The sequence below is a fragment of the Synchiropus splendidus genome, chromosome 2 (assembly GCF_027744825.2).
Source record: "Synchiropus splendidus isolate RoL2022-P1 chromosome 2, RoL_Sspl_1.0, whole genome shotgun sequence".
NCBI lineage: Eukaryota > Metazoa > Chordata > Actinopteri > Syngnathiformes > Callionymidae > Synchiropus > Synchiropus splendidus.
In genome coordinates, this window is record NC_071335.1 from 11744475 (window position 1) to 11767620 (window position 23146).

Sequence of the window (23146 nt, forward strand, 5' to 3'; positions counted from 1 at the left end):
ACACAAAAGTCCACTTTCCCAATGTCAATATATTACGCCACAGGGGTGAGGATATCTCATGTGAACACAGAGAAGTTAAAAGGCAAATCTACTGCATCAAATTCTCGGGTGGATATATGAAAGTAATGACAGCTGGAGCAAGATAAGATAAAACTCAGGAAGAGAGAGTCCTGGTGGTAACTGCTTTATTCACTGCTACAGCAGTCGTTTTGGTCTTCAGCTTGTCTTGGAGGAGGATATTATTCTTGCGGATTCATCCTGACACCAACTCCCTCTGACTGGCCACCATCCAAAAACCGTTGCCAACAAGCTGTGGAAGGTAAACATTTTGATTCTGACACGTCCTGCTTATCTCGCAGAAGAGCGCCGCTCGCTCACGCGCGGGTTGTTCCACAGCCCGTCCTGAAACTCAATATACTCTTTTCTATCAAAAGAAGCCGCTCCATTAGGTGTCAAGTGACCAGACAAAAGTTGGCTCAGGCCTGCTGCCCATATGTCTCATCAAGTGCCCGTTTGTGCGCATTGTCCAACTTTAAACGTCATCTGAGACGTTTATATGCCGCTACCCTTTCCATTATTCATCGCTGAGGTGAGCGTCTATAACAGATCTGGGCTGACTCACAATGTCTTTGAGTGTGTGCGTGTGTGTGTGTGTGGACGCACAGGATGACTCACTTGCTTTTAGACTGATGAGGACACTGGTTCCATCCGACAGAGGACAGCGTAGTTTTCATACTAGAAATATAGCCACTTAGATTGAATCACGGGATGAAAATCCTCTTTTGTTTTCTCCTCCCTCCTCTTCTGAGTCACACACACTCACCGTAATTCAATAACCCAGAACTGAAGATATCTTCACACCTCGGGCTCCTGCTTTCAAAGACAAATGCACCCCTAATCGTTTTTAGGACACAATCCAACACTTCCTCCTGACTGCCGTCAGCTGACTGGACATTATCCGTATTTCCATTTTTCTTTCCTAGTACCGTTGCATCTGATGGTGCCTCCTGTGTGTGTGGCTGTTAAGTGTCCCCGATGGTCAGCTGTGGTTTTTCCCACGCTGGTTGTTTGGATGAAACAAGTGCTAAAATATAAATGTTTGTCATGAAGTCATGGACTGGCTGTTTCCCTGTTTCACTGTCTAAAGGAAAACATCCATCCACACCAAAACATCTCTAACTTTCAGTGTTATGATGCATCGCCATCGTAATTCTCATGACGTCCAGCGCTGTTGCAACAGACAATTGTTCTCTCTAGTTGGATCCCAGAAAAAAAAGTGCCATTTTTTTTCTGGTGGCAGATGGATTTTTGTGTTTGTCTACACCAACAGGAACAAATCCTAAAACAACGGGATAAACTGCCATGTGAATAATCTGCCTTGATGGCATTGCCCAAATGTAATAACCATCTGTGTGATCTTAAGAGATAATGTGGATTAAAATGTGCCAGGGCATCTATCTGAGTGGGCTAATATCAGTGTGTGTAATTACCGCAATGATGGCCCTCTGTCTGGACAAATGTGATTAGCATCGAGTGGCCTGTAAAGCGCCCTAATCCAGCGTAAGGAAGGCGGGCTGGACGCACGGGACAAGAAGATTCGCGGAGTAAACAGAGAGTGATCCGGCACTTTTGGAAGCTTGTCTCACCTAAAGTAGGGGGGGAGTTTTTCATAGAGCTGCAAGCATACAAACAGGCATTTTTGTTTGAATAAACAAATTCAACTTTTAAATGAACATACAGCAGAACGTTCCCTTCTGAGCACTGATTGAAAATGTACAGTTAAAAAGCTGATACTTGAGTCAGTGCCACTTCTTTACAGGTTACCTACTCTGATGAGTTTATATTCCGTCCATTATTCAGCATGCACAGCAGCACAACAATTTTCTTATTAGCTAGAATGAGCGAGGTAACCTGACAGTTCTGGCTTCCATTTGTTCAAAAGTGCTGTTTTCTTCACGAGACGGCGGTGAGCAGATGGTTTCAGGAGGCAGACGGTGCTTCAGAGAAATGCAATTTCCTAAAATTGGTTTAACCGAGCAGCAATATGATGTTCCCTCCACCTTTTGTGTTGTGTGTACGCACAGGCGCGTGCTTGGCCTGCGCACATGAGGATCACAAAATAGCACATTCATTACGTTATAAAAAAAAAAAAACTCTTGCCAAGTATGACTCGCGTAGATGTCAGCTTGGGTGTGGCAGATGCATGCAACAGATTGCTCCCAGTCTGTACGCACAGTCATCACCATTGTTCAAAATTGGCTGGTGGAGGAGAGAGTGTGAGAAGATCCACAGATTTTTCTGTCAATTACTGAGCAGCTTAAGTGGCCCCACTTGCTCAGAGGCCATAAATGCATTAACAGCCGTGGAAGGCAACGACTCATGCCAGCAGAACCACAGCAGCAATCATGACAGGCCATTTATTGACAATGATTCTGCAGCCGTTCGGCTTCAAGCCACAAAAACGCTGCAGTATGATGTTGGCAGCGACTCTACAGCGGATATAAATGATCTGTCTGGATTTGATACGAGGTAGAAACAACACTGAGGTCTGTCAGGTCTCAACGTCTGAACCGAAACTGTTGACCCACATTTATTCAATTTCACTCAAGTAGAAATAAAAATAAAATAAAGTCAAATATAATAACTATGAGGTATCATTAAAATGTTACCTCAAATGTTCCTCTGCATTCCGTTCAATGAATTCCTGAGAGGGGGCTCGAGTCATTGTGACTTGGACTCGAGTGCATCGAGGACAGCCAGACAACAACGTCCAACTTCGTCCATCACTTGTAGTGGTTCTGTTTACATTGGACGCCATGAACATGAACAACATCAATTGTTGGAAGTTATTTCTGTTTAGTGTGACTCCATATATTTTACTGCATAATAATAATTACAATGAAAATCAGACTGACGTCAAGTAAGAGTGACTAATATATTGTCTTTTTCAATTCATTAAGATCAGTGCAGTAAAATGACTTCGACTTTTAACTTGACTTGCCAATGACTTCGGACTTACTTGAAATTTCAAGGTTAAAATGTGAGACTGACTTGAGACTTGAAGGTTAAAACTTGAGACTTGCACATGTGTGACTGGGACCCACAGGAGGATCACGCTCCTACATTTCTTCCAGCTCATAAGATGTGAATGTCAGCTCTTAAACAGTGTGCGGAGGGTTGGAGTCCAATCCGAATTAAAGTAAAGTGTCTAAAACTGTTTTTTTTTTTTTTTTGGCTTACATACTCCATCCGCTAGGCGCCGCTGTGTGCTCCACAGCAACACGTTGACCTTAGCGGGATTCAACGAACCGCTTCCTGGTTTAGCTGACTAGCATATGCTGGAGATGCATCTATGAAGTCAGAATTTTTGTGTACACAGTTACACATTCAGCTTGAGCTGTAGTGCGTTGAATCAGTCGTCTGTGAATAGAGGACAGGCTTTGTTTTTGTGGACCCGAGTCCTGGGAAGCGACGATGTCTGCAGAGGAGGCTGACAAAACAGCCACCACTGACGCTAGCGGCGGCGATGAAGAGGAGGAATGGCTGTATGGAGGTAAAGGCTGAACCTTTCCCAAACAATGCATCACTACCAGTCATATGAGACCAGAGAACGCCTGTGTTGTCTACTTGGTTCGTATTGTCTTTCATTTAGATGACGAAGGCTTCACAATTGCGTGGTTTTATACGTTAGCATCTTAGCTATTGTTGCTAACCGTGCGGCCCCTTCCAGCACCTGCACGGATTGTTGCGACTTACTAAACATGAGTTGGCTGCATTATAACTTCGGGAAATGTTTTGCAATGACCGTGTTTTAGCATTGATCATCAATGTTTAAAACCCCGCATTTGTGTGTTTTATTAAAATGTCTGTTTTTTCTTTCGTAGATGAGTCCGAGAGTAAAGAGGAAGATGATGAAGCCAAAGCTGACTCCGCTGTCAGGTAAAAACAAAACAACACCTGCTCGAGCAAAGCTTTATTTAACCCACTGCTCATAGAATATGTTCAAGCTAAACAGCAAAGAACACATGCCTCTGAAAGTAAGCACTTGAACTTAGTTTGGACTGCTGCTGTGAATGGGTCGGTTCTATGTGATGGCCAGGTGAGCTGTCTGTGCTTGTTGCTCCAAGAGTATGAGGAGGAAAATGCACAACTGATGCCAAGCAGACAGAGGACGAGCTGTTGAAGATCCCACATTTTCCAGTTGTCTAACTTGTCTCGAATGTTTCATATATATTTCATATTTTATATGATATTTTTCCATTAAATTTTGCACACCATCTAAAGAAGGTAAATCCTTGTTGAATTCAATTTAAGAAGCTGAAAGCTACACTCCCCCATCTGTTTGGTGTATTAGAGGGATTAGATGGGTGGCTACACTTAAGCAATAAAAGACCAATAAATAAAAATAAATTCCTTTTCTGATCTACAGTGCGTCAGCTGATACTCCCACCGAGGAAGCTGCTGAACACGCAACAGGAAATGGAGTGGTCAGTGAGGTCAGTATCTTGAAAGCCATTCTAACACACTAATGCATAGACGGCATAGATATATATTTTTAAGAAAACCAATACACTTCCCAGATGTGATGTGGATTCTGGTTACATTTCTGCAGGTAACGGGTGAAGCAGTGACTGGCGAAGATGTGGACAGTGACAGCGACAGTGACGATGATGACGACGATGTCCACGTCACTATTGGAGACATCAAACCCGGTGCCCCGCAATATACGTATGTTAAGTCATGAGGAAGCCTTGCTTTTTAATAGGACACACTGCATCCTTTTCAAAGTCATTCTTAATGTGAATTTGCATGTGAATCTGTGCTGCTATGTGATGTCAAACAATATCAGTATTATTTTCATCCTTTTATGTAAGTACTCTTAGGTGAAGCCTTTGAACACACAATGTAACATCAATGGATTGTTTGTAGCATATGCTGTGTTCTCTTCTCTGCAGGCCATATGGAGCTCCACCTGTCAACCTCAATATTAAGACCACAGGCTCCAGGGGATACAGTCAAGGTATTTGACCATTTTACCCGTTTCATATTTTCTTGTTTTATTGTTGTATTGACATAATTTGGTGATTTCAGTGACCACCAAGATAAAAGGAGTGGATTTGGATGCTCCTGGAAACATCAATGGTATACCGACAATTGAGGTAGAGATGGATTCCTTCGAGGAGAAGCCCTGGAGAAAGCCAGGTGTGTGTCCAAGGTCTTCTACATGCTTTGAACTCGACTGTCATTTTAGTTCTTTGGTGGTGCATGCCGATCATGAACATTAATTCTCTCTCTGACTACCCTAGTTTTGGTTTATAGCATTGTGTTTCTGTTTTCAGGTGCTGATCTGTCAGACTACTTTAACTATGGCTTCAATGAAGACACGTGGAAAGCTTACTGTGAAAAACAGAAGCGACTTCGCATGGGTCTGGAGGTTTCTTCCGTCACATCGGTCACTAGCAAAATTTCTGTAAGAAGTTTTGTTGTTTTTTATATGGAAAAGTGTAGACATGATCTGAATCCTTAAAGCAAGTCAGTGGATGCTTCACAGTAATGGCTTCCCTTAGGCACAACATGATGCCATCTTTCTACTGTGTTCCTGGGCCTGACCGCTCTCCATCGCAACTCATTGATAAAAAAAAACTATTGGATGTGCCAATATTTCTGTCAAACTTGCACTTCATCCTTAACTCATTTGTAAACAAGAAGCCCAGAGACTTGAAACCTCATAACCTCTCCTCATATGATCTTAAAATGATGTGATTGACAACATTCACTTTGAGGTTGTCAAGAATATAACTTACTTTTTTGGAAATTTCTTGAACATGTTTCTGATTAGATGGATGATACGACTTGTAAATGCTTATTTTCAGACTTTGTTATTGTACACCACCACAATCAAATTGCATCAAAACAGGTCTGCGTTTGAATTCCTGGCGTTGTGTATTATTGAAGTGTGTATTAAGGGATTTTCATTCTTCTATTTTTCCCTGCGTCTATAACAATCTTTTAGGTTCAACAAGGAAGGACGGGCAATGAGAAGGACCTGTCCAGTTTGCCCATTCACACGTCCAAGCCGGACTTCTCATCTCCTGGCAGCCTGTACAAGTCAACCGTCAGTCAGGTCACCAGGTAACGTGTCTGCTTCCCATGGTGACAGATGATCTGGGGTTGAGGCTCCACCCACTTTCTACATGCCGTGTTTTTAATGATTCAATCTGTAAAGATAGTTTCCCTTTCACGAGGCTCTGTATCTGTTGGTATATTATGTAATACAGGATTAGGTTAAGTGTGTTTCAAGTATTTCACAAAAACGTTAAATGTTGAATAAACTGATCAGCCTGTTCCCTACACCTGTGGGTGAGGTTTAACAAATTGTCTGTTATCATGGTTCTCTGCTGGAAGGCCCTTCTGAAAATGAGTTATTCCACGCTGTGAAAGATGATGTGTTTGGCGTCTTCTGAGCCGTTCATGTTGTGTTACTGTGTACCAGGGGCCATTGTTACTCATCTCCTTTACCCCTTTGCTTTGTTTCAAAATGGTAGGATCACACCCCCTCAGTGGACTGGCCCGCCTCCTCCAGACATGTCCTACTATATGTAAGTGGGCGTGGCCTTGTCCCAGCAAGGTTAAAAGTGGGCCTGATTGGGAATGTGAATTTGTGAAACAATGGCCTGCTGCTTTTCTTTTTTTCGATTCCGAATAGAAAACTGTGTTAAAAATGAAGTGTTTTTTTTGTTTGTCCTGCGTAAATCATTTGATCTTCAGGCTTTTTGAAAAGTTGATTTACTGTGATGACAACACCTAAAGTGTGATTCTCCCTCTTCAATGTTTTGTCCCGAATTATGATGAAATGCCAACAATGATTCATGAGGGTCAAACATCTTAACACAGAGCACCATCCGGGAGCCTTTGTGGTGTCTCTGGATGGAAGTGTGATTTATACAGATGTCTGAAATAGTTGGATGATATCAAGCCTTTATATAACTGGCAACACGTTGTCCAGGTGTATTGATTGTTTCATTTCCCTCTGCTCAAAGTTCATAAAAGCTTCTGTTTGAATTGCAAAGAAGCCATTTGAGCACGAACAATGTAGTGTGAACAATCTGTCCAGGGCATTTTTAAATCTATAACATATGTTATCTAGCCTGAAGGAGTTGTTCTGAGTGAGATATGACTCCAGAGGTCCAAAAGCTAAAAGCAATTCACGTCCTCTACAGCACACAGGCCTGTCGTGAATAACCGCTTCTCTTGGTTGCAGTGTTTTGTTTGCCTTAGGCCCATGGCTTGTAGAACTTAAGAGAGCTCTGCCATCATGGTTTCTCACGCAGTGCGGTCTCATAGACACACAGGCTTGTATACAGAGTGAATGCTACGTAGCTTGAGTCTGACTCAAATGATTCTATTTTAAGCGAATAGCTCGACTGACATGAAGTTGCCTTTGTTCTGACAGGAAGTCAAGCGGCACGATAGATGTGATTGGCGGAGCAATGGGGACCATCAGTCGAGTGGAAGGTCGACGCAGACACAACCTCGAGGGCAATAACATACAGGTATCAGGCGCAGAGTCACTTCCAAACCTGCTAAGTGTTTACTGCAGTTTGTGGATCAAAACGCAAGAGAAACCGTTGGCCTTTCCTTTCAGGTGATTTCTGAACATTCCACATCAGAATCTGAACCAGCGCCTGCCAAGCTGCCAGCCTTCTTCCCGCCAGGGCCACTTCCGCCCAACATGCCTCCGCCTCCGTTCCTGCCCCCGCCAAACGTCAGCACGGCACCGCCGCTCATCCCTCCTCCCAGTAAGACTGTCACACGCCAACCGTCTCCGCTTTCAGGCATTTCTTTCCCAAAACAAATCACTTGTTTATTTTTCCATAGGGTTGCCCATTACGGTACCACCACCAGGCTTTCCTCCCCCAAGTGGGCCGCCACCTTCCATCATTCCTACTTTGGACAGGTATCACTCTCCAAAGCCTTAACGTTAAAATGCCGAGGTCTCTCGGGAGCTGTGGCTCTGGTGCTGCACTCTGGCACTTTTGTTTGCCAGCTGTTTTTATCACAAGAGCAGTGGGTTGTAAGTTCAAGCTGTGGTGGTTCTGTGTGTCTCTTAGTGTTGTGCTCATGTTAGCCCAAGTGAACAGCACTATTGTCTTACACACTGTCCCTTGGTCGACGGGAGTTGTTCCCAAAGTGATGCTTCAGAAGAAAGTTGTCTGTTTCTGAATGGGTGTTACCTTGTCTCCCCAGTGGTCATCCAGGAGCATATGATGGACGCACTGTCCCGCCGTATCCCTTCCCTCAAGGTAAAAGTCCTTCACGTTGATGCAACTGTCATCTTGACACCTTTTATGTTGACCATTTATGAGGTGTTCTTGTCTAATTGTTGAAACCCATTTGGATCACAGTAGTGACGTGACTAAGTTTTGTGCGTGATCTGTTGTGAATGGATGTGTTGGAGACTCCCTTAACAGGACTGGTTTCTCCTCAGGTGCGTACCCTCCACCCATGGGGGGTGGGGTCCCCCCTCCCTGGCCGTCTATTGTGGATAACTCTAAAAACTGGGAGTACTATTCCCGTCGAGACGACAAGCGAGACAAGGACAGGGAGAGGCAGAGAGAGAGGACACATGACCGGGACAGAGAGAGGGAGCACAGTCCTGCCATAGGCTACACGAGGTGGGAGATACAGACTGTTGATCACGATGTTAACTCTATCCAAAATATCTGAAGCAAAGAAGTGAAAGTGTTGACTCTCACAGTGAAGAGGAGCGCTATCGCTATCCCCGTGAGTACCAGGACCGTAGTTATGGCGACCGCCACCGAGACCGATCCAGTCGTGAGAAGGAAGATCGACACCGGGAGAGGCGGCACCGCGAGAAGGATGAGGGACGACACAAGTCCTCCCGCAGGTAAATTGACCCCACTGTCTCTCTCCTGCCCAGATCTCCGTTCCTCTCTCTCTCATCCACTTTCCACTGCATCGATCTCCTCACTCGCCGCATCTGCCCTCTGTCTTCACTCTCTGATCTCAATGCCCTCAAAGCCTTTTCTCCACTCCTCCCTCCATTAGCAGCAGCAGCCGGAGGAGACACGACAGCGAAGAAGGGGACAGCCACCGAAGGCACAAACACAAGAAGAGCAAGAGGAGCAAGGAAGGCAAGGAGGCCAGCGAGGACGCCAGCGGAGACCAGGAGAACCAGGAGGCCATGGAGTGACCTCTGGTCTGTTCCACCCCCCGGCCCCCTCTCTTGTTGCTACAGAAGGATGTAGGAAAGGAGCATAGCCCGGCACAACCAGGACGTTTCTGTGATCATGTCCACCACTCTTCTGCCACCTTGTTCTCCACATCAAGGAAAAATATTGACCTCAGATCTGTCACTCAGCCTCCGATCGCTGCTGTAAAAAAAAGTCACTCTAGGATATTTTGTTGTATCTTATTTCATTTTCAAACTTGGTCCCAATAAAATGTCATCTATTTTGATCTTACTGTGTCTGGAAAACAAAACTTTGTTTGTCACATTCGATTAAAACACTTTTGATAAGATGCCGCTCCATGTCTTTCTTCTTTCAGCTGCCACAGTGCAGCAGAGGAGTCTGCTTTTCTGGTTGGGATGGCAGCTGTTCATATGTGGGAATTCAGTTTCAAATGCCACAGCCTCTATTCTGGTGTGTTAAATACTAGAACCTGTGCTTGCTTACACGTGTCTTAACTCATTTGGTGTTATACAATACAAAAAAAAACTGTTCTGTAGGTCTGGCTTACTGCTGATGTTTCATCATCATAGTATTGTTCAAAAACATTTTCTTGTAAAGATGGTAACAGAGTTTATGTTGCAAAATCCACTTTTTCTGAAAGTTAAAAGATAAAGATAGTGTTCATGTTGAGTCTCAATAGTGACCTTGTTCATGCAACACCATGCCTTCTGTCAAAACAATATTTTGTGTCGACAATTACCTGGATTGAAAGGAATTCATTTTCTTCATTTTTACAAATTGTGAAATTATGACATCATACTGTCCCAGCATTACACAATTGCCACTGTGTGAAACAGCATGTGTCTTTACAAACTGCACATCATTGTTTTCACACTGTCGGTGGATAATCTTTGTATAAACTGGTGGCACAACACTACAAAATACCGAAATGGGATAGAGCAAAGACAGACTTTTATTTTTGATTCAAAGAAAATATTTTTATTCCCAAGCAGAAGCATTATTATGGGGCTGATCCAAGCTCTTGTGTTTTGCTGTACAGTAACTCACAGCAGATTACAACAGGTAAACACGTTATTTAACCGGGTTGTAATGGTTTCTCAATCCTCTCACGGGTCAAAGTCCCCGAGTGGTCCACATATTAGCCCCAGTCTGGCTGCAGCCGAGAGAGAGTCTGAAGGATGAAGTTTGCCGTTGTGCTCCTGAGCCTCCTGTCTGTGGGCCGCGCGGCTCCTCTGCCGGGCTGCCAGACTCTGCTCACGCCCGTCTCAGTGCAGAAGGAGCAGGTAAGACAGCGGGAATATAGTGATCAAACCGGGCTGTAGTTTATTGAGTTTTTGTGTCTCTGTGTCTCTGCAACACAGACGCTATTGAAATATTGGAAGTCAGTTGTATTGGTGTCCATCCATTCCATCGATCCTTTTGGAAAGTTTCACCAAAACTTTCCAAAAAGTTCTGAGCTCTTGCTGAAAGGAGAGACATAGGCTCACGTTACAGTGTGAGCCTTTCTGGTGTTTCATTATTTGCGAGCGTTAAAAGTCACTCATGTATTTCCTTATATAAAGGTAAATATTTGACCTGCTGTGCCGTGTGATTGACAGTCTGTTGACGCTGACGGTACAACTCCCACAATGCACTGCGCCCGCAGATCCTCCTGCAGCTGCTGGCTGGTTGATGTGATGCTGATGTTTTCCAGATGTTGGGTCGCCTGCACTACATCGGCGGGAGCTCGGACCTGCCCGGCAGCCGGTCTCTGGCCCACCTGATGACCGACGTGAGGCTGGACATCAGCGCCACCAGCCAGAGCCACGTGCTGGACTTTGTCCAGACTCAGAAAATGTACATGTGAAGTGTAAACACCGTGCTTTACTGATGTCTGCCGTCACGGTTGAATCACAAATATGAACTTCATGTGTGTCCTGTTCTGAAAAGCACAGGTGTTCAACTCGAGGCCCGGGGGCCAAACCTGGCCCGCTAAGTCATTTTACAAGGCCCGAAAGAGCTTTGAATCCAAAATCTGTATTTTTTTTAATAACTAAAAAAGATGACTAAATTGACATGTTGCCTGTTTTAGAAAACTGTTTAAAAACACTTTGTTTTTGTTCAACCCATGACTTTGAGCATGAACAACGCAATGCGACCTGAACCGTCATCTCACGTGTCTGTGTCTCTCCACAGATATGGCGACTGCTCAAGTTTAGTGTACAACGTGACTTTTGAAAACAGTACTTTGCTCATTGGTGAGTGTCCAGGGACCACTCCGCTATAAACCTGCTGAGTGTTAAAGTGAAGGAGACCATGTCAACATTTAACTTCCTCAAGTTTCTACTGCGACATTTGAATGATGTCTTATTGACACTTCAATTTCTCCTACAATACAATCAAAGAGGCTCAGTGAACTAGGAGATGTCCATCCAAATGGTAGGAGTGATCGATATTTTGTTTTCTACAGAGCGGCCATTCTACCTGAAGGAAGTCTACCTGCCGACAGACTGCCCCGACTGTCTGGTGGCGTATGAAGAAGTCACGTCCGCAGGACAAACCTTCACCAGCCTGATGCTCTTCAGTAAGTCCAGCTGTCAGGTTTGCTTTCCTCTGTGCCGCGGCTCATCTCTCACCCTGGTGTCTTCATGCACAGGCAAGAGTCAGAGTGTCTCGCCAGCAGACGAAGACAACCTCAGGAGACAAGCAGAGTGTCTGCAGATGCCAAAACCGATTTTCATGATCCCAGACTACGGTGAGATGGGAACCTCCCGGTGATGCAGAAGTGTTTCTGACCTGTGTGTTTGTGAGCAGAAGGCTGTCCTGACAGCACCCCACGCTCCGAGGGGATCAGCGCCTTAAACTCGCTGCTGGAGAACAGGATGGGACACCGCGTGGCCCGAGTCCTCGATCGAATCTTCGACTGGTTGGTCAACTGAAGACCAACTGATAAAGTACTGCAGCACCTACATAGAATTTTGACAATAAAATAGCTGCTTCACTTTAAAGATCTAGAGCTAGTGCGCAACATTTCAGCAGCACAAAAAAGAGGTCAATGCTGTGTGTTTCATCGAATCATCCCTTATTACTGTACAATTCCAAGGAGGAGTCCACATGAGGGCAACACTCCATAACGTCTGGTTGCTCACCATTTGGTAGCAAGCGTTTCTCCGATCAGGAGCTTTGGCATAGCTCCAGATGTTGAGTCACTCCCCTGGGCTCAGGACTTATTTCTTCCAAGATTGTTTTGGATGTGTGCGTGACATTGCTGGAGAACCCCTGATCTTTGACTCAAACCAAGGGACTTCCACTGAGCAACACGCTTCTCTCTAAAGTCCTTGCTAGCAGATGCAGCAAAAGAGCACCACACCATTGTCTGTCCAGCGATGTTCCTCATGGTTCCATGCTTCCCAGACATCTCAGTAGCATGGTGCACTGTTGAAACAGGGATTCCAAGGTCATCTGTCTGCACACGCCTGTCCGTCTTCACCATAAGAAAGAGGGATATGTGGCATCATGCACTGGGGACTGGAACAAATGCCGAGCTGCTCGCTCACTTTCTTCTGAATCTGGGGTCCTACTTTTGCTCAGATCCTTCTCTGCTGTCCCCTGATGTGGGTTAGTGCGACTCCCCTTTGTCAAAAAAATAGTGGAGTCTATTTTAAATTCAACAGCCCCTGGGTGGACGGGACGGGGCAGTGTTGGCTGGTCAGTAGAGGGCGCCATGGTGCCGCCCCACCACCTACCAAGGTATGTTGCAGACATTAGAAAAGGATGTTTAAAAGTGAAAACAATATTGTGAACAATATGATCATACTTTTAATTGAGCAAGATAGATGTTATATAGACGACACATTGACTGTTACCGTTGACTGTCATCAATGCTCTGGTTCAGCGTTCAAGGTTCAGAATCCCTGATGTCGAATTCCCTCCTGAGAAAGCGCAGATCCTAGCTTTCTGTAACTGAGTATGTTAAATGGTTATAGATTATTAACATAACAATGTTTGTTTTTGCTCTTTTTAACAACAGTTTTGTCGTGTGTCAGACTGCTATTTGAATGGCAGCATTGCCCAAATTTCAAGCTCAATAAATAAATTAAGAGTGATATGAATAAATATAATGTTAAAAATTGTTTGTGTGAAATGATATGTGTAAGACGTTCTGAGGATGTAGCGCCTCGCTACAGTGTTTTTTCACCAGGCGAGTTGAGTCAACACCTGCAGGGTCAGATGAAACATGCGTAGGTCGGAATGATGAACATGAAGAACACCATCATGAATAAATAAATAACATCAACACTAAAAATGAAATGAAAATGATTCCATTATTATTAATGGTGATATAAAACAATGAAAATAAATCAATAAATGCCAAATACACACTCAAAAAGTATAAATAAATAAATAGTAATATAATCATATATATATATATATATTCAAAAACATACAGGTGGCTCAAAATTGATGACCAATTTAAAGCATCTCCATCAATGCATTTTGATTTCATGACCTTCAAAGTTTGACAAGTGAATAAATTGAACATTATAGTTGCAGATGGACTTAACTTTGGTGTGAGATGGGAAGGTGCGAGGGAGTTGGAGCGGTGGTGACAGGGACTTACTCAGGTGTCCTCTACACTCAAGTCAGCCTCCAAGCGGCAGAGGCTGCACTCTGTTGACAGTTTTATTTCCAGTTGAAGAGAGTCAATACTGCAATATTTTCAATGACCCATGGCTGGGATCGCCTTCAGCTTTTCAGTCCCAGGCATGATCGAGGGTCAGGTTTCAACTCTCCGATCTCACGCTCCCCTGGGAGAAATGTTGAGACGTGAACACATTTAAACTTGAGTGTATAAATGGCTTTGTGATCAGCATCTCACACAAAAACAAGTGATCCCAGTGATGTGTTTGTTGAGTCAGGTCACAGTGCAGCTAACATGCCGCCTGACGTGCTGCTGTCATTGACCCATCTTGTTCTCTGCTTCCAAAAGTGCTCCAGAAAAGTGTGTTTAAAACAAACAAGGCCACGACTGAGAGCCTCAACACCAGCGAAATCTGTTTTGGTTAAACTTTGGACATCAGTTGCACAACTGCTTCCACAGATATTTTCATCCAGACATGTTTTGACAGCCAATGAAAGACCCAAGCACCTTCATGTTGACGGCCACCCTCAACTGTTTGCAGAAGCCCAAACATGCAAACAAAACCACATGACCAGTGTGGACTGGTGGGGTGGATCTTTGGACCTTTATGTAGAACACAGAACAAGCAGAACTAGTTCCTTCTCAGATGAAAATGGCCATCATCGTTCTGGCAGCTCTGCTGTTGACCCTCCTGTCCGTGGGTCAGTCAGCTCCTCTGACCGACTGCGACAGTCTGACCCGGCGGGTGGAAATCACAGGACGGGACCAGGTGAGACTGAAGTCGCTCCGCAGACTCTGTGTTTGATCCTGCTTTTGTTGCAGCTGTTGGGAAACTGGAGGCACATCGGCGAGAGCTCCACCGTCCCCGTGGCCCCCAACATGATGAAAAGGTTTCTGGAGACATCCTGGGCCCAACTGACCGCAGCCGATGAGCCAGACAGTATCATCATAAAACAGCTTCAGAAGGTGTAAGTTGCTGCAATTTCTCAAAAGGTTTGGGTGTAAGGTTGACAGATGTCAAGCAAAGGGACCCGCATTTTTTCGCTCGTAACAGCAGGTGATTTTACTCCTGCGGCAGATTTGGGAGATGCTTCTTCCTGAAGGCGAAGGCCACCTTGATGAACAGCACCTTGTCCTTCGGTGAGTTCGGGTCGAATCTCCGGACGGAAATTCCTCAGGTTTGACATCCAACACTGCCACTGTCTCTGCTGTCTTCCCCAGTCAGTCCTTTCACCATCGTGGAGGTCTTCCTCACCACCAGCTGCCCCGACTGCCTGGTCGTCTCATCCAACACCACCCTCGGTCTAACTACATACTCGGGACTGCAGCTACTGAGTGAGTCTCCTCTTGAAAAACCTCTATGATCATCCTGCTTCTGAAGCAAGTGCTGTTTATTTGGTCAAACAAAGCTTCCATTTGCTGCACCATGATGGTGTCTGGTAAGTTTGGAATGTGAAATTGAAATTTTAATATAAAATAAGTACATGTTTTCACAAGTATTTATTTTGGTGCTACTAAAGAAAACTTGGCGTTGTCTTGAAGCCTGAAGAAGTAGGGACGACATTTGTACTGTCTTGGTTGTGTACTTTATGGCAGGGGTCCTTAACCTTTTTGATCTTTTTCAGAACTAATTCAAGGACCAGAACCGATTTATTACTGTGATGACTGATTTCAGATTTCAGAATTATTGACTTTGTGTTCAATAACAACAGATGTAAACAAACCAAAACCTAGGTGAAATGACATGAAACCATGTGATCGGCGCCAAGATATTTGCCATGCAAACATCATGAATAAATGATGAATAAAATAGATATAATAAAATATTATTATATATCTAAATATTATTATAAATATTTTAACTATTTTATAATGATAAATATTTTCTTTCTCATAAATAAACACTATAAGTAAAGTGTAAATGAAAGTATCGTCATAACATTTTCAAATTCATTTTAATTTTAAAAACTGCTCCACGGTGCTTTCATGAACAGTTTTTACTGTTGGGGGCGCCATCACTTTTTTTTTTATCATTTCTTCTTTTCAAGAACTTCTCCATAGTTGGTAATAGCTGTCAAGTCAATTCAATGACACACTACTGCCACCATAAGTGGCTAAAGTATTAAAACTGCGCGTCTCACGGCCCAGAGGTGTTAAACAAAACAACTTTAAGTGGCCCTCTAGGGGGCGCTATAGTCAAGAATCACATTTTATGGCACCGAGGCGCTTGTTTTGGAACCAGGGAGGAGGTTTGCCGTTAAATCAGAGGTGTTGCAATGGGCCAGAAGGCTGAGCACACGCTCAGTCGAGGGATGAACGGAGCGTATTTTTATTGAACTATTGCTAACACTCTGTTGATAGGAAATGAGTCTAAACAAACAAACAAAGATAGCCGGGAACACTGTTGCACGACGGTCTGAACAAATGACTCATTGCGTTAGTCTGGCTAAGACTGGACTTTTCAAATGCATGTTTACAACTTAGTCCCACAGTGGGGGTGAACTTGGATTTCTCTAACAGGATGATGTTGTGGATTAGATTGCATGGAACCGTAGTCGCTCGAATGACACAGTTTGAGGATTAAAACTTCAAAATAGCTGGGTCATTATAATGGGGTGTAGGTTTGGTGCAGAGTCCTGGGCGATGGCGATGAGAGGTCCTCACAAAGATAGAGATACAAACGTGCGTGGATCTAGCCACTAACTGCCGGCACTGGACCTCAGGTCTCTGTCTATGTCTGTGGTGAATCCTGATACCAGTGAGTCGTGCTGTGAGTCGTGCTTCACAGTTTAAAATCAGGATGAGAACAATACCAAGAAACATCAATGCATCAATGACAATGCAAAGTTAGACGAATAAAGTAGCAAGATAAAGCATGATATAAAAGATGATATAAAGTGAAAATATGATCTGAATAAAAAGAAGAACCAAGGCTTGTTTCAAAAAGTGCAGCTTCTTAAACATGGAGCTCTGAAATGAAAGGGGAGGCCATTCTGTAGCCTTGGGGATCCCACCTGAAAGACTCCATCACCCCTTGTTTTGGTCTGCTGGTCTCATGACCATGACCTTGAATCATATTCTAAAACCCAACAGGTCAGTGCAGGGGGGCTATAATGGGAGTGGTATGGGAGGTTTCACTGCATCAGGTCAACAGTAGCTACATGTCCCCGTCATTCTAGGATCACAAACAAAGCGACAACCACATCAACAACCAGTTGAGAGTCAAAACCCCAGGATGGTGGCGGCGTTGAACCGTCGCTCTGGTGCACAGATCCCGGACCTCTTTAGCGCGACTAGTGATTTGAACCAAGTCAAATCCAGTGGTCTCAGAATGTCTCCTTGCGAGCTAAATTTTTTTTTTTTTTAAATGCCTCGACTTCTTTCCCACTCAGGTCGTAGAGACTCTGTCACACCTGCTGAGCTGGATGAGTACAGGAAGCAGGTGAAGTGTCTGAACCTACCTGATCCAGTCATCCTGAACACAGAGAGAGGTAGGACGCCACACGCAGGCCACCAAGAGGGAGCGAGCCGCTCATCTGAAGGCAAGATACTGACTGCTTCTTTCTTTCAACAGGGTATTGTCTTGATGACGCCAGTGTGCAGGATCTAACTCCAGCCATCCACTCGGGTGGGACGGACGTCATGGCCCAGATGGATGAGCTGCTGAAAAACAAGGCTGCCATAGAGCAACTGCTGCAAGGGGTTTTCAACTCTCTGTTGCCGTCTCAGAACTAGTGTTGGGCTTGGGGCAGTAGAAAATGTCTCGACTTGCTGACTTCACCATTTTGCAATATGAGTGGAAATAAACACGCGGTTCTGAGTCCCAACTTCTGTAAGGCTGGGACCACATGATCAAAAAAAAATAAAAAATAAAAAAAATCACTGCCTCCATCTACGCTGCAACTGCCATAGAAAAGATGACCTGCCACCCCAAAAACTGCCTTTTGTCTTTGTGGTGTACACACACCGAATCTCACGCAACAATATCATATCCTACTTTATCTCTGGTCCACTTGAAAAACGTGTCAAAAGGACGTCAGATGCAAAATGAAGCGTGAAAAAGGCAGGACAATGATGCTGGTGTTATTCAGGCGACTGCTCACTGTAGACAGACCAGTAGTGACGGGCCTCGTGAAGCAGTGTCATCATTCAGTTCAGTAGGTGGTGCTCTTGTTTCAGGGATGGGCGATAACTGACCGTACACAATATACCGCCAAAAACCATTGAAAAAAAAGGCATCTCTTCTGCAATATTGGAAGGGACTTTGGTGGTTTGGGTGAACATGAAGTCACATTTTAAGAGCAAGTTGGAGAGCAAAGTGATACTGGAAGTAAAGAGAGCATGGGTTTTTGGTTCAACTATAAGACACTGTTTAATGTGGACATATAAATAAAAAATGGCAAACATAAGAAAGAAGAAGGCTGATGTACAGTAACAAAAAAAACAAAAAACACACACACAAACAATATTAACAGCGAGTCCTTCACCAAAGAAATCTGAATTTGGGAGAACAAAGAAGTCAAAATGAAATTTCTTCTCTGACTGGCCACAAAGCAAAAGGGATCAGGACCAACTCATGAAGTGTCCAGCTGGACCCAGAGTGCAGCCAGGCTGTGTGATTGTCACCAGAGTAGGGTGATAGGGCCCCAAAAATGTGGTCAGGACGACCGGTTTGGTTGATGTTCCAGAGGCTTTCGTCTTTCTGCAAACAGGCTGACTTCAGAGCAGGTTCCTTTGGTGCCCGTCGGAGTCCAAGCCAAGTGGGACACAAGCATGAGGGAGTGCACTGGAGGGTGAGGTCTGAGGACATACGGGCACAAGTGTCTCATGTGCTTTAGGTTGGTAAGAAACGAGTGATGAGATTCCCATTGGAGCATCCCGGAGCCGTTTCAGGTTCCCAGGCCAAGCACAAGTTTCCAGTCAGCATCACGGCTCAAGCAGGGGAACCTCGGGAACAGGTGGGATTTGTAAACAAGGGTTTATTAGAAGAGGGTGAGGACTGATGCTACCCTGTAAACATAAGAAATATTCCAGGAAGGGTAGTAAGTTGGGAGCCTGACAGCTGGAGTGGCTCTGACGGAGCTGTGCAGCAGCAGAGGTTGGGAATCAGACCACGGCCGACTAGTCCGGTCTGAAGATAGGGATCTTAGGTAGAAACTCTATTAGGATCACCTGCGTGGACAAGAGGCAGGACCGTTACACTCCACAGGAGCAAAAACATTTCACAAGATACACGCTCCATTGTGGACAGTGGACATTTATCTATTCATATTTGCTGCATACTGTCAACCACAGTAAACCTAATAGATTCATACTCACATATTCCATCATGTTGTTGGTTTCACACTTTCTTTTGCTTAGTTTCCAGTGCAAACACAACTGTAAAAAAAAAAAAACAGCAACAGTGACTACAGTTCAATCGATCAGGTGGAAAAAAAGAGGAAGGATAGCGACTCACCTTGTGGTACAGTCGGCTGTTCTCCCACTCAAGAAGCTTTTCTAGCGATCTTCTTGTCTAAAAAGCAAAGCGCATGTCGATCAGTGAGGGACGACAGACACATGGCACAGCTGTCTCACCCTCTTGCTAAGGCAGATGACGGGCCACAAACTGAAGCCCAGGGTGCAACAGCAGCACAGGCAGCCACACAGCAGCCACCGCACGTTCACCGGCAGCGTCTTTCTTAGGCAGCCGTTCACACGCGTGATACTGGCTTTGAACTCTTCTGGAGCCACCTGAAAAATGTTAAAACAACAAAAACAAAAGTCAACTCTGGAGGCAACACAGTTTGGTCTGTCAGTCACAGGAAAGACATCAGCGATGAAAGGCTACCAGTGAGGTTCACTTCATGGATGTGGTGGAAGATAGTGTGTAGAGGTTCGACATGAGAAGAGAGAAAAGGGAAACCAGATGAAAGAATGACGTCATTGTAATGTATTTGAGCTAATGTAAGGAGACAAGTGTAAGACTAAGTGAATGTCCTACAGAGTGTGGAGAGTAGCTGGACCCCAAGCTGCGTCATACACCGCTTCACGGTTTTGGACAGGTCTGTTCAGCACTGTAAATGGCATACACTTGAATTCAAGTTCTTAAAATATAAATATAGATAATATATATATATATAATAGATATAAAACTCAACTACTATGCTGTTGAGCATGCTCCTCAACGTCTCTGTGATTCTTGGAGAAAGCTGTGATGTACTCAACCAGCCATCGGAACATTAAGACTCTCTGGAAAACCCTGAACCTGCACCCAGGAATATGGAGTATAGCTGGTGCTAGAATGATAGTTTTCACAACCTCATCTGGCAGTTGTTGACAAACTACCTCACAGAGGAGCTTTGGAATCTGCTTCAAATGTTCATACATGGTGGACTATCACCGACTAGTTGCTATAGCCTTACAATGAATGAGAATGTATCTTTCATCGATGATTCGTGCGATGATGGAAACAGGTAATGCGTTATTGTGCAATCATTCATCATCATTGTGCTGTTAACTGAGGCAAAACGGAAACTAGCTGCAACAGAGTTGTCAGCCTATTACCCGCGATGCACTGTGCTTCACCTCCATCACATGTGGCATTGAGGACAGATAATGCAGGGATGAAGCTCAAGTAGATGGTGTTTTCAAAGGTAGCATGCAGCATGAGAACGTACACCCCAGCTTTAAAGGGCATCTGAGGCAATATAAACATATTGTATGTCTCATGGGGATTTTTGTTGTTTGCTACTCCTCTGGCCCTCAGCAGAACAGCTCAAAAGTTCCAAATTCACCATTTATTATGTTCTGTTTTTAAGCCACCCTCATAGAGATGGGATCGATCCAGTATCAGACTCTGATACCAACATTGGAAATCCCAGGTCCAACCAGCGGATACTTCAAATTCATGAGCCGGGTGTGAGCTTCACCTTGTCAGATGAAATCTCTTCTAGGTCAGCTGCTCTGCAAGCTCACTGAAAACTGTGGAATGGATTTCCTCAACACTTCAATGAGACATGGAGCAATGAGACATAACAATGCAGAGAAAAAAACATTCCACAGTTTGCAGCCATTTAGCAGCACAGTGAGCTAAAACAGGGCTGGGATGTGCGGTATTTACAGTATATGTGAAGCAGATGTAACCCAAAGTACACAGCAGGAGTACATAAGTGCAAGCAAGGTTACATGTAAATGGCGCGAAATGTCACGCCGGGAGTTTTCGCTTCTCAAACACGGTTTTGCCACTAAATCTGCTGCTGGACTTCAGAGTCCCACATCACTCATTTAAACTTGACAGTAGAAAAAAAAACTTTTTGTACACATCTATTGCGGAATAACTTAATAAATATGAAGTGTCAATGTGAAATCTTCAGAATGGCAGATTTGTTTTCAGGATGATCATTTTTGTTTGATGGACTTTTTGTTTTTCTGACTGCCTTTTCTGGTCTTGCCTTTACTAACAAACACCAACTGTAATGACGGATATAATAAAGTAAAGTGAGATATGGTATCAGAACAGGAGTAATGTTGGTATCATGTTGGAAATGAAAAAATGTGGATCGCTGCAACCCTACTGCAGAAAGTTAAGAAGTAGTCTTTTTTTATCACAAACTTTGCTGGATTATTAAGAAAACATGAGCAAATACATATTTTGTTTTTGGGCCCAGATTCTGATTTAGGTGGACCTCCACTTGTAACAAAACATTATTTGTACTAGTAAGTTGAGAATGAACTATGAAGACTAGCACTATTCAAAGTAGGCAAAATACGGTGTACTGCAAATGATTGCTCACGCAAATAAGTCAATAAGTACATTTCTGGAATTGTTTCCTCAAGTAAACCTTTATAACGTAGAAAAACTGACAGCAATTTGGTTGTGAGCAAAATATAAAAAATGTGCCGGTGCTCAACAGAATTAATGTATTATTATAATATAATTTATAATTATTTGGGTTACAAAAGCCCTCTTCTAACAATGATTTCCGTAGATCAGATAAACTGAACTTCTGAAGGTAAATAATAAATCAAACAGTGTGAGTTACTGGAGTAATCTGCTTCTGTCCCGTGTGTTAAACCACAACTGTGCAAACAAAGAACTGACTCATTCACAACGCTTACTAGAAACACATCCACTTACCTTTCCTGTCAGAGCTGAAGGGAACTCTGACTCGAATTTATTACTTAGTCCAAACCTGCGGTGACAGAGGAATAAAGGTGCCATTAGAGAAAACGAAGAAGCCGTTTAACACTGAGACAAGAATCAACACTGAACACTTCCACTGCACGTCACCAGGTTCTGAGAAAGTCATTGGTACCGGAAGTTAGTAGCACTGACTAACGGACTCTATTTAATACCACAACACAAGTTGTGTACTTTAAAAACACACGGACTAACAAATGTTTTCATTAACAACCGTTTAGTGAAAGGAATGAGGTTCCGAGGTACAACTTTAGATATTAACAGCTTACAACCGCCAACAACACAGAACGCTCATATTAGCCGCCAGAGTCGATGAGCAGAAAACGTGAAATAAGGCCCAAAGTCAGCGCTTTGTTTTCATGACAACACTGTACCGCGCCTTATATTGAGTGTAAATAGAAGCGTGTGGCCTCGTGGCTTCGTAAAACATAACACTTGAGTGTTTTTCTTTATGAGTTAGCTCGCTGCTAACTAAGAAGCTAGTTGCTATGCATGGTCCAAAATGGCTCATCCAGCAAGCCTTGGTCACCGATAGCCGCTCGACGGTGGCAACACTTTGAATGACTTGAGTTAGAAGCTCACACAGTGACGTGGCCAGACCCCCGCACCACCACCGGGTCCGGTGCGTACTTCAGCAGCTGTTCCTCCGCGGCCCTGTCCTCGTCCTCCTCTTCCTCCTCCTCTTCTTCGTAGATCTCGTCGAAGTCCTCCATCATGGCACGGCTCGGAGTCGCGCTTCCCGGTTGAGACGCCGGGAGAGGCACGATGCCGGTGAGCAGAGGAACCGAACCAGGCAAATGTGTATCAAGGGGGACCGACTGCGCCGCTCACGCGAACGTTAAACGACTCGAGAGCAAAGCAGAGTTCACCGCGTCCAGCAGACCCTGAAACAAAACATCAACATCCGCCGCGTTCGCCGCACGACACCGGAAAAGAGTCAGACGTCGTGACGTCAGAGTTCCTTCCACATTAAAATAAAACTAACTAGGCAAAAAATGTGTATAGCGCAGATTACTTCCATGCAATTCAACTAAATGACTCACACCATTGTTCTTTGGTAGGAGTTTGTATTAATTTGCTGCGAGGTTCATATTTTCATCTGACATTTTAGTGTATCCTGTTTGGTTA

The 23146-nt window shown here is 44.2% G+C and overlaps 4 protein-coding genes across 5 annotated transcripts; 3 read left to right on the forward strand and 1 right to left on the reverse strand.

Moving 5' to 3' along the window:
• Positions 1-3307: 3307 nt before the first annotated feature.
• LOC128753717 (pre-mRNA 3'-end-processing factor FIP1-like) lies at positions 3308-9517 on the forward strand. 2 transcript variants are annotated; one of them, XM_053855703.1, is made up of 16 exons: positions 3308-3553; positions 3885-3939; positions 4430-4496; positions 4613-4728; positions 4956-5020; positions 5092-5202; positions 5340-5470; positions 6014-6132; positions 6546-6599; positions 7454-7553; positions 7646-7799; positions 7879-7957; positions 8248-8303; positions 8489-8675; positions 8759-8908; positions 9073-9517. In XM_053855703.1, the coding sequence occupies exons 1-16, from the start codon at positions 3475-3477 to the stop codon at positions 9212-9214; spliced, it is 1665 nt and encodes a 554-aa protein (XP_053711678.1). In that variant the 5' UTR covers positions 3308-3474; the 3' UTR covers positions 9215-9517. The 2 variants fall into 2 exon arrangements, with proteins under 2 accessions (XP_053711678.1, XP_053711677.1); XM_053855702.1 differs by having other exon boundaries at positions 9070-9516.
• An 845-nt stretch (positions 9518-10362) lies between these two features.
• LOC128754587 (uncharacterized) lies at positions 10363-13269 on the forward strand. The gene is made up of 6 exons (XM_053857304.1): positions 10363-10498; positions 10909-11051; positions 11391-11452; positions 11665-11778; positions 11851-11949; positions 12009-13269. Exons 1-6 carry the CDS (start codon positions 10394-10396, stop codon positions 12131-12133), a joined length of 648 nt encoding a protein of 215 aa, XP_053713279.1. The 5' UTR covers positions 10363-10393; the 3' UTR covers positions 12134-13269.
• Positions 13270-14436: 1167 nt separating this feature from the next.
• Positions 14437-17661, forward strand: LOC128754912 (uncharacterized). The gene is made up of 6 exons (XM_053857902.1): positions 14437-14605; positions 14659-14804; positions 14915-14976; positions 15058-15171; positions 17229-17327; positions 17411-17661. The coding sequence occupies exons 1-6, from the start codon at positions 14483-14485 to the stop codon at positions 17569-17571; spliced, it is 705 nt and encodes a 234-aa protein (XP_053713877.1). The 5' UTR covers positions 14437-14482; the 3' UTR covers positions 17572-17661.
• A 514-nt stretch (positions 17662-18175) lies between these two features.
• On the reverse strand, positions 18176-22919 carry LOC128754913 (cysteine-rich hydrophobic domain-containing protein 2). The gene is made up of 6 exons (XM_053857903.1): positions 22601-22919; positions 21956-22010; positions 19414-19569; positions 19295-19351; positions 19156-19215; positions 18176-19008 (listed from the first exon to the last, which is right to left on the reverse strand). The coding sequence occupies exons 1-6, from the start codon at positions 22732-22734 to the stop codon at positions 18958-18960; spliced, it is 513 nt and encodes a 170-aa protein (XP_053713878.1). The 5' UTR covers positions 22735-22919; the 3' UTR covers positions 18176-18957.
• Between the last annotated feature and the right edge of the window lie 227 nt (positions 22920-23146).